This window comes from Chondrus crispus, genomic scaffold, assembly GCF_000350225.1.
Source record: "Chondrus crispus Stackhouse genomic scaffold, scaffold_42, whole genome shotgun sequence".
Classification (NCBI taxonomy): Eukaryota; Rhodophyta; class Florideophyceae; order Gigartinales; family Gigartinaceae; genus Chondrus; species Chondrus crispus.
This window is the reverse complement of record NW_005179363.1, coordinates 374,527-385,303: the sequence shown is the minus strand read 5'-3', so window position 1 is coordinate 385,303 and position 10,777 is coordinate 374,527. Positions and strand designations below refer to the sequence as shown.

The 10,777-nt window shown below is 50.6% G+C and overlaps 3 protein-coding genes; 1 reads left to right on the top strand and 2 right to left on the bottom strand.

Moving 5' to 3' along the window:
• The first annotated feature begins 1,750 nt into the window (after window positions 1-1,750).
• On the top strand, window positions 1,751-3,400 carry CHC_T00009563001 (NADP-malic enzyme). Its single transcript, XM_005719095.1, has one exon. The coding sequence runs from the start codon at window positions 1,751-1,753 to the stop codon at window positions 3,398-3,400; it is 1,650 nt and encodes a 549-aa protein (XP_005719152.1).
• A 4,522-nt stretch (window positions 3,401-7,922) lies between these two features.
• On the bottom strand, window positions 7,923-10,221 carry CHC_T00008904001 (Mitogen-activated protein kinase 15-2 MPK15-2). XM_005719094.1 is given in 2 exon segments: window positions 7,923-8,385; window positions 8,386-10,221. The coding sequence occupies 1 exon segment, from the start codon at window positions 10,219-10,221 to the stop codon at window positions 8,386-8,388; it is 1,836 nt and encodes a 611-aa protein (XP_005719151.1). The 3' UTR covers window positions 7,923-8,385.
• A 492-nt stretch (window positions 10,222-10,713) lies between these two features.
• Window positions 10,714-10,777, bottom strand: part of CHC_T00006497001 (hypothetical protein) — a 1,080-nt gene continuing 1,016 nt past the window's right edge. Inside the window, exon 1 of the mRNA XM_005719093.1 lies at window positions 10,714-10,777. This exon is cut by the window's right edge and continues 1,016 nt beyond it. Within this exon, the coding sequence (XP_005719150.1) occupies window positions 10,714-10,777 (64 nt within the window).

Here is a 10,777-nt window from a genome sequence, read left to right as displayed (position 1 = left end):
CTGTTCGCGTTGATTCTGGGACATGATTCTGCGTTAGAGACGTATCTGACGACAGCTGGTTGAGTCGCCGAACTGGTACAGATTGGTCCAAGACAGTACGTCTGTCCAGAGCTTTGACCCAGTACGTCTGTCCAGAGCTTTGACCCAGGATATAATGTTGGGTCAGAAAGCCGGTTAACGTTGGACCCTGGATAGTGTGCTGGGTCGGCGTGGCGGAACGTATGGTTTTCCTTTTCAGAGGAAGGCAGGTGTGGGGACCTTCCGGTAGCGGTCTTGCGGTCAGTATGGGGAGTGGTCAAAGGATGTTTCGGCTGCACATCTTCCAATTTAACTGTTATTATCTGCCACATCCTTTGTGACATCCTTTGTCTTGTCAATAAGGTTGTAATTCGACGGTTTTAGTTTCCCCACATCTCTGAGCCAATTATACCACAAAGCCTAGTTTATCATACGTGGCATTGTTGGCGTGGTTTCCCCGGTCACGAATGGGTTGCCCGCATCGGAGATGTTCGCATGCACAAGAGAAGGGTTTCCGAGTCTTGAGATGAACTCTGAAAATTTCCGCCGAGAAAAGACGTCCAGAAACTGCCATTGATTTACAAATGTCATTGAGGTTCTCTATTGAATGTCAGACGAAGCGTTATCATAACATACAAATCTGCGAGTTTTATTTCTTTTCAACTTTGAGGCCATGGGTTCAATTATTCTTTGGTAGATTGACTAGATTTAAAATTTTCCTGAAGTTCGAACAGAATAGGAAGCCCTCAACGCGATGTTTCTATGCTACTGATATAAAATTAGCTTTAAGAAAAATGCTTACTGTAAGCCGGCCTTTTATTTTGAACACCTTTATATGCATCAACCAGTTGGCTTTCAATAGAATCGACAAGAAAATGCTTTACAAGTGGCGATAACGATCTGGTTAAAAAAAAACAAAAACAAAAAACAAACAAAAGTGAAATTGCGAGTTGCGTTGTCTTGAAAAAAATAAAATAACTTTTGTCTTCGGACTAACGGTCCGATACACACTATGGCAGCGACAAATGGAACAAATTGAATCTGTGCGTGATGACGCGGAGGAGGAGGGAGAGTGTGAGAAAGAGGGCGGAGTCTCCAAAGGGCAAGGGCGGGCAGCCCTTTTAGGTAATGGCAGCAGTGCTTCGCAGATATGCTCTGGATGTTTGTTATGGGTTCCGAGGCTTGGTAAGAAAAGGCAAAAAAGGATTGGCTGTTGTATTCTTCCACTGAGAGCCGTAGAAACGACTGACGTGGCCATGCGCTGTGTCGTGGTAAATTATTGGCAATGCTGGATCGACACACAGCTTTAATGTTGTGTGCGCAAGGTGCCAGGTTGTTGACAGACCATCACACCTGCAGCCGCGCCACATCCGCTCGCTTGCTCCCTCTCGCGAACTCCCTGTCCATTTCGGTAGCCACTTCGTTTTTCCACGATTTCATTGCGAGCATAGTCACGGTCGTCGGCGTGACCCCAACTCTCCATTCACATAGCCGCTCGCAGCAGTCCTGGTAACGGCAATCCAAAGTGAGACGATTTGTTCGCTAAGAGACACGAGCAATTCCAGATCCTCTCTCCACCGTAGAATTCTTGCGTTTGTGTGAAGAGACACAGGTACTTCAGGATATCGCTGCCGCCTTTCTACAAGCCGTTCTTTCCGCAACCCGCTATCGCCTTGGTTCTTGCTTTTCGTAAAGTCGAGTTTACCTACCCAAAAACCTATCTTTTTGCATCATGTCTGGACAAGCACTACTGAACAATCCTCGTGAAAACCGTGGACGTCGCTATTCCGCGACTGATCGTCAAGTTCTTCGCATCACTGGTCTTGTTCCCCCGGCAGCTTCTAAGACGCTGGCAGAGGATGTCCAGCATCTGCTTATTCAACTTCGCAAATGCTCTTCCGTCCTTTCTCGGTATGAGCGCCTCATGCATGTGCTCGCATCGGATGAAACGCTCTTCTTCGCTGCGGCGCAGAATAATCTTCCTCAAGTGCTTCCTATGATCTACACTCCGGCCGTCGGCGATGCGTGCCTCAACTATTCAGATTTGGCTATTCCAAACAGAGGCATGTGGATTGGGATCGACCAGAAAGGAAAAGTCAGGGATATTCTCGACAACTGGCCGGCGGACAATGTGGATGCCATAGTAGTCTCTGACTGTGAAAGGATCCTTGGTCTTGGCGATCTTGGTGCTAACGGAATGGGTATCCCCGTTGGCAAGCTTCTTCTCTATTCTGCATGCGGTGGCCTCGATCCGGCTCGTTGTTTGCCGGTGGTATTAGATGTCGGCTGCAATACTCCAGCAGTCAGGAATAGCGAAAACTACATCGGCCTGGACCACGACCGCATTTCCGGACAGGAATATGATGATTTTGTTCATGAGTTCATCACAGCTGCCATTGAAAAGTACGGGAAGAGCACTCTCATTCAGTTCGAGGATTTTGGAAATTCCAATGCGCTGCGGCTCCTGAACAAGTATCGGGATGAAGTTTGCTGCTTTAATGACGATATCCAGGGCACTGCAAGCGTCGGACTAGCCGGTATTTTGTCTGCCCTACGGATTCCCGGCGTTGCTTCGGAGCTCAAGGATCACAAATTTGTTCTTCTTGGTGCTGGTAGCGCAGGTATTGGTATTGCGTCATTGATAACATTAGCCCTCGTCCGTACCGGAATGCCAGAGGTAGAAGCCAGGCAGAAATGTTGGTTTGTTGATTCACGTGGCTTGGTCTACAAGGGTCGGGCGAACGTGAGTGAGGCGAAATCTCCGTTCGCTCATGAAACAAGTTTAGACGTCCAAGCAGTCGCCAAAGAAGGCCTTTTGGAGATTATTAAAGTTCTCAAGCCGACTGGCATCATCGGGGTGTCCACAATCCGAGGTGCGTTCTCTGAAGACATTATTCGCGAGATGGGTTCTCTGAACGAACGTCCGTTAATCTTCGCGCTGAGTAACCCAACCAGCAAAGCCGAATGCACAGCTGAGGAAGCCTACAAGTTCACTCAGGGGCGAGCCGTTTTCGCAAGTGGTTCACCTTTTGCACCTGTCCAGCTCCCGGGCCATCACACACATCTCGTCCCAGGGCAAGGGAACAACAGCTACATTTTCCCTGGGCTGGGTTTTGGTGTGGTCCTCTCTGGCGCCAAACAAGTGCCGGAATCTATGTTGCTAATAGCGGCAGATACAGTCTCAAAAATGGTAGGGGAAGAACAATTGCAGGTGTCCTGCGTATACCCTGACTTGCATTCACTGATGGATATTTCGGCTAACATTGCCTTCGCTGTCTGTCAGGAAGCGAAGGCCCTCAGCTTGAATGAAAGGAATGTTGACAGCCTTGATGTGAAGACGATAAGAGACATGATGTATGAACCGGGTCGAGGTCAGATTTGAAGCATTCCCGACAGTGTGACTCTCGTGGTAGCTTAGAACCATCCACAGCGACTAATGGCGTAAGTTCGTGCTAAAGAAGGGAGTTAAACGCTTTCAGTATCAGAATTTACAACGTAAAACACATTAACACGAGCACTCTACCCTATGTACCATACAATATATGCATTTGATTGCCCTCAATCACAAGCCTCGTGTCGCGCTAGAGCTGTCTAGGCCCGTTCATTCCGGGGCCCGTTCACACTGAAAGGGTCCCGGATTATGTGCGGTGTGAACGGTACAGTAGTCCACTTTACAATCAGCGAGGGACCTCGTAATTCTATGTGTGTTTGTATGTCAACATGTATCGAGAAACGAACAAAATGTGAAATTTTGAGGAAGGGGATTGGATTCGAGCCAGGCAGTCTTCCGTAAAGTACTACAGCATTCGAAGTGCCGCAATAGAGCACACACGACATTTTCCCGTAGGAAACATGCCGACTCGAAGCTTTTCCCCGCTGGCACGGGGACGATCGCGGACTCGTTCGCATAATTATTCGTATCGCTCCCGCAGAGATCGCGCACCAGATCGAGGTGGAACACAAGTCCTATCGACACATATTGTTGTCGACGGGCTGGTCCCTATTGCTCTCGACCCATTCTCACCACACGAGAGGCCGGGCGACAAAATTGCCCCCTGGTGCGCTACACCAGAATGTCAACTCAAGGTTCTTGCTGGTTAGGCACCATACAGTACTAGTGTCTATCGGACCATTGTCATCATATGAGGACAGAATTCGACCTACTTTATTCTTGACTCCGCTTCCCCGACAAGAAAGAAAATGGTACCCCCGCCACCGTACTTGACTTCTGACTTGGGACCAGAAGAACTTCGTGAGAATTGCATATTCTCGGTGGTCGTTTTTGGATATGTCTGGAAAAGAAGCTTTTTTAAACCACCCTAAAACCGCATGTAAAATAACTTCGACACCAAAAACGCCAGTCCAAAAAGGCAACTTGGTACTCAATCTGCATTATATTCTTAGGCCTTTTGTGCATTCAAAGCTGCTATCCCGGTGTTCTGCAAGATGCTATTGCCGAAAACAAGCACGTTAAGGAAATAGTGCCCAAGGTGGCTTTTTGAATGTTCAATTTATTTTATATGTTTTTGCAAAAAAAAACATCCTCATACGAGGACAAGCGCCGGTCGGATAGACACTAGCATCGCCAAGAATGGCACTTGCACACACACTCAGCTTATTTCTAGCTACTGTACCATTCTAGCTACTGTACAGGATCGCGCCAACAAAACGAGGAATCTCGCTATAGCATCAGCGGACAGAGAAAGGTATCATCAGTTTTGTTGAATGATCGCCAGGGTATACGCCTCGTAACTGATAAAGGGAGGGCAAGATCATTGTGCCAGACGGTCACATAGCGGATGTCAAAGGCCTTTTCGATGGGAACGGCCAAGGGCGGCTTGGTACGATAGGAGAATACGAATCACTATTTCGTGGTTCTAACCATGCATGAAGGCGTGTGGCAGCAAAGGGCAATGGATGAAAACGAGTGGTACTCTAGAACCACCAGAAATTATTGGTCGTCTCCGCCATCCCCGCGAATAATCGTCTTTTGTGGGTCCAGAACAGCTCTTCCCAGCCACACCTCGCAGCCGCATTTTTCAGTCACACTTTCCAGCCACACTTCCCAGCCACACTTCCCAGCCACACTTCCCAGCGGCACTTCCCATCAACTTGCCTACCCTTTTGGCCGTTGCAGTGACATACAAAGCGGACAGGCCTCAAACGTATGAAAGCAGTTACGGTACAGGAGCACAGCAACGACCGCGAACAGGTGACGCGAAGCAGTAGCACTTATCACGCTCAAGCAAGTTATGTTCGAATGCAACTGAGAGGGCCAAGCCCAGTCTATTCATCAAGCCCCACACACGCTCATGTACCACACACGTTCATGCACCACGCACGTTATTCAACTTTAAGAGTTGTTTACGGCCGGCACAGTGCAGCACATAAAGACGCTTTGTCCTGCATTGCGACTTCCCGAACGAATGACCTTCTACAGTACATGTAGTCACAGGCTGCCACGCACCGTTCCACGCGAGCTGCCTGGCAGGTGCAATCGAAACTGTGGCCGTGACATGCAAGTAAAAGCCTTTCAATTACTTCTGGAACCAAGAGTTAGAGAGTCGGTTTCTTGAAGGATAAACCCTTCACCTGTTTTGACTTCACTTGAGCTCCTAAACGTTTGGTGTTTGGTTTCTTGAAGGATAAAAACCCTTCACCTGTTTTGACTTCACTTGAGCTCCTAAAAGTTTGGCGTTTGAACCTCGCCCGCGTGCATCGAGATCAGAGGATAAGCCATGACATGACATGAGCATCTGTGTCCTAAACATCCAATTCATTGGTAGCAATTGAGAAAAAAGTTGGATCGTTGGTCGTGCGAGAGGCTGGGGCGGCTCTGCACCAGACCAAACATTGTAGGGTGTAGGATCATCCAAGGCTTCTGACGAAAGTGGCAGCGTTTGAAGATGACAGCAGTGACAGCTTTGGAGAGTATCCTTTCATGCCAGAGGCTACACGGCTGGCATCTGGTTCCACCGGTCTTTCTCTGCCCGGTGGCTCACCGGATCCGGAATCGGCTCACTCAGGCATGATTGGACGCACATTCTCGATGGTGGCAGGGTTCGAAGTCACGCTATACCTCGGTAAAGAATTCGTGGCCTCCATCGACGCCTCATGCCGCACTTTTGGGATTCGTTCAGCTCGCGTCTCGCGACTTTGTTTCAATACTGATGGTGTTGCCGACAGACATATGTCTCCCTTGTAAGAACTTGCAGATCCTGCTAAATCCCCGTCTTGCATGAGTTGCTGAGAAGTCGATTCCAGAACTGAGGCGATGTCCGCAGAGGTTACCGCAGCATATGCGGCTGAACATGGTTCAGACGATCTTCCTCTAGATGGCGTCGGCAACAGAATACGAGCATGTTGTACCTCAGAAGGCGGAGATTCATGCATAGTCACAAATGTTCGGGCGTTGAGGTTGGTCGGTCTATCACGTTTCCGGAAGCAGAAAATTCATCGGATGAGAAAGAGGGTGCCAGCGAGGGTGCCAGCGAGGGTGCCATGGATTCCATACGGAAAGATGATGAGTTCCGACGGCTAAGAGTGGGGCTTGCTGTTGCTGGGGCAGGCTCGCTGGCTGTCGATGCACCAAAGTCGAATTCAGGAACGTCAGATGACGACACCGTCGAAGTGCTGGGAAGTGGTCCAGCTGTTAGATTTTGCATCGGAGCGGGCTGATGCTGTTTTGCAGGCCCCGTGCTCTTTCGTCGAGAGGGACAAGGCTTTGCGCTAACCTCACAACAGGCATCGACGCCGCTACCCTCAAGCCCTGTTAATGCACCGACACTGATGGTGCTAAAGATGTCTACGCACAGACGCGAACAGCATTTCGAATGCGAGAGCAGTGGTGGACACCAGGACTGCTGCCCTGCAGGGCATTGGAGACACGGGCACTTTCCAGGAGAGTCACTTTTGGTTTCGACAATTTGGGCAAAGGACGGTGTGTCACCGTTCGATTGAAGGCGCGTTGCTTGAGACATGTGAACATCCAGAAATTGTGCGACTATTCGGCCAAAGTCAGCAAAGTCTGCTTTCAAGAAACAGACCTTCCCGTCAAGCACAAGCTCTTTCCCCTCGAGAATTTCTAAAAGGATTCTGGCCTTTTGCGGCCCAAGCTCTTTGGAAACGATGCCGTTCGCCTTACTGAGTGCAATGGAAACGGCAGATGCCGGTGCACAGCCTGCTGAGTCTGCATAGACCACCGTGTAGAGCATAAAACTTGAAAGTAGAATGGCGATATTCAAGTGAGGGGAAGAAGCTCGACCGGAGTACGGCTTACTGGGGAGCACATTTGGCATGGCAAAATGATGTCTTTGATACAATAGCACGAACAAAACTCGACTGCGGAAACCATTTAACTTGGAAGCCAGGATTAGGGCTTGTGTAGATGCCAATGGTAATGTTCATTAGGACTAGGCACGCAATCCTAAATAGCGATGTGCGCCATTCCTGTCTCACATGGGGAAGAAATCGAATACTGAGACAATCCATACGTCAACCACTTCCGTGAAGTGTCAGTAAGCGCGCAAAAGCTCATGGTCTCACTTGTCATCTTTGTGGCCCGATTGCTCTAACACAAGCCCGTCCCAATCAGACAGGTTATCTAACTGACCGCTTGCTTGTACAATGTGTCGATACTTGCATCAGGTAGGGTAGATTCAGAGAAGAGGCCTGACCTTGAACATTTACTTGGCACTCTGCAATCACGTGGCATTCGGCCATGAGTACACTCAGATGAATGCGATTCTTCTGTCGTTGCAGGCGGGCTTCCGCATAAACTTAGCGCGAGACGCAGTAGCCTCCTGCACTGTGCAGGTTGTTCTGCCTCGATAACCCTGAAAAAAGGGCCACATATCATGTGCTATTCAGGAAATTCATAAATCATTCCTTTTCTTGAATTCGTGTTAGAACCACTCTTGAAGCGAAAACTCTTTACGAAGTGCAATGCATTCGTATAACCTATATCTCGACGCAGTTGTATTCTACAGAGAAACTTAACAGAAGCGCGTATCTTCTGCTCGATTCGTGAGGAGACTTGACGTATCGTTTTCTTTTCTGGAGCCTAACGTCATGTCCATGGCATGTAGAGCGTACAGCAATATTCTTGTACGTGCACAAAAAAAGAAAAGACACACATCATTCTACATGCATATTATATAAACAAAAAGGTCTCGAAAGCGAACCCCGCCTCTCTTCACATCCGCAACTTTAGACGGGGATGATGAGTTACTTCCGTCCCTTCTTCTACACTGGGAAGGACGAAACGATCCCGCTCATTCCACATGGATGGGGTTTCTGTTCCCGACACGCCGTGCCAGAGCGACTGCTCCGAATTGCTTCGCTTCACCATATCTTCTGGGGCGGAATCTAACGCACTGATTCGATACCAGCAGAATTGACACGCACCATGCCCATGTCCTCCTCCACCTTCACAGCCCCAACCCCAAACGGATCTTCGTCTAAGACAACGTTAGGTGCCTCGTAGTTCACTGCCGTAGAGCGAGAAGGGCCCCCATACCAGCTTGCTGATGATCCTATGGGAAGTCGACCGGATGGCGAAGTTGACACATCGGTCATCGTTGCGTTCTTACTATCCTCATCGCCACCTTCGCCCCCGGCCTTCTTCCGCTCCGCTGCGCGCTTTGCCAAATAAGCGTCCGTGATCGGCTTGAATTTGTGCTTGGGCATGGATGTCGTCTTGCGTTGCGCAATACCTTCTTGCACACTGCGCATCGCGTTTGCAAATGTATCTGCTTGGCTGGGTATGTCAAACCCGCACTGCCTGTCAGGGCCTTGTAGATACTCCCTGGAACGCTCGGGATGATACAAGAGAATTTCTTCGAGGAAGAGCTTGCGCATGCCTTCCCGAGTATGCCGTTGACGCTCGAATGCAAACTCATGCTTCGGTATTGGCCGGCTGGGAAGCTCAGCGACGTTCTCGTTGAGCTCTTTGAAATAGGGATGATGTAGTGCTTCTGCGGCGGAAGGTCTCTTGGAAGGATCAAAATCGAGCAACTTTGAGAGCAGGTCAAGCGCTGCCGGCTGTGCATGCGGGTACAAGTCCGAGAAGGGACGCGGTCTGCGCTTTGGGCATCGTCGCATTTCTTCGCGGACCCTCGCCGACTGGACTTTCAGAATGGCCTCCTCACTGGGCGAACCCAAAACGTCAATCATGAGACTGAGCTGGTCAATGGCATCCCTGCCTGGAAACAAGGGTTTACCATTGCCCAACATCTCTGCGAGAATGCATCCGACGGACCAGATGTCAATAGCGGTGGAGTACTTTGTGTAATGAGTCATGATGAGCTCGGGTGCTCGGTACCATCGAGTGGCGACATAATCTGTCCAATAGACCATATCCATGGGGTCATCAAACGCGGCACGCGCGAGGCCAAAGTCACAGATGCGGAGCGAGCATTCCTCGTTGACGAGAATGTTATTCGGCTTAAGATCGCGATGGAAGACACCAGAGCCGTGCATGAAGGCCAAGCCGCGCAGAATCTGGTAGGAAAAATACTGTATATGCAAGTCGCTGAGTCGATCGGCACCCCTTAACAAATGGTTCAAGTCGGTAGGCATCAACTCGAAGAGAAGAAATACATCATTAAACTCCCTGGTACTACTCGGCAACAGGATGCCCTGCATCTCGACAATGTTCTCATGTCCGCGAAGCAGCCTCAAAAACTTGATTTCACGCAGTAAGCGAATAGAAACGGGGACCTTGTCGAAGCCACGACTAACCCTCTTGACAGCGACGGCCTCACCCGTCTTGTTGTCGACAGCGGAACAGACGACGCCACTAGCACCCTCTCCAATAATCTGCAAGACGGAATATTTTTTCTCAACCAACGGAGCCTCAAAAAATTGCTTACGGAGCTGGCGGAGCCTCCGCAAGCGGTCCTCGCGGATGACTTCGCGTTCTCGAGCTTCCTGCTCGCGGGCGGCAAGCTGTGCTAGATACATGGCCTGGGGGTCCGTAAGCATAGAAGGTTGGTCGTGCGGCGGGAGGTAGTGGGCCGGTTGGGAGGGGCGCGGAGGATGGTGAGGGTGTGCCATACTTGAGGGTTGATGTGGGGGGGGACGCAGTCGTGCGTCGGTCAAAGGGGGATAGAGGGGCTGGTGATGCGGGACGTAATGGGGATGGTCGGGATGGATCGGGCGGAGGTGTTGGTGTGAGAGGTGGGCTGGTGGCGGGTGCTGCATAACATAGTGGGGCTGGTGAGGGATAGGATGGAGGGGAACGGGTGCTGGGCGGGGGTGTTGTGGTTGTTGGTGGTGGTGGCGGGGGAGGGAATTTTGGTAGTTAAAAAGGCGTGGGCGGTCGCTGTGGACCTGACGAAAAGGGTCATCGGGGTGGGGTTGGGGAGGGTTGAAGCGGGGCATGTAGTGGGTGTCGGGGAGGGCATGGTGTTGGTTGAGCATCTGTCGCTGGAGAATGTGTTGCTGTTCGCGTTCGCGCTGCTGCTGTTGGCGGAAGTAAGCGGGGGGGAAGTGGTCGGAGCGTGGCAGGGGGCGCGGGCGGGAGCCCATGTCGGGATGTTGGAGGTGAGGGGAAGGAATGGGGGGATAGTGAGGGCGGCTGCGGGGGTCGGGAGTGGTATCGCGGTCGGACATGGTGGGAGGTGAAGGGGACGGGCTGCAAGGAGGGGGGTGGGAGTGCGTTTGAGGGTGCGGGAGGTGAAGGAGGGTGGGTGTTCAGGAGGAGAGGGGAGAGACGTAGTAAGAAGTGTTAACGCCCTTCAAGCTGGTACTGTAGCGA

Excerpts from the sequence above, each read along its gene's own strand:
- CHC_T00009563001 (XM_005719095.1), top strand. The coding sequence starts at position 1,751 with ATGTCTGGACAAGCACTACTGAACAATCCTCGTGAAAACCGTGGACGT.
- CHC_T00008904001 (XM_005719094.1), bottom strand. The coding sequence starts at position 10,221 with ATGCAGCACCCGCCACCAGCCCACCTCTCACACCAACACCTCCGCCCG.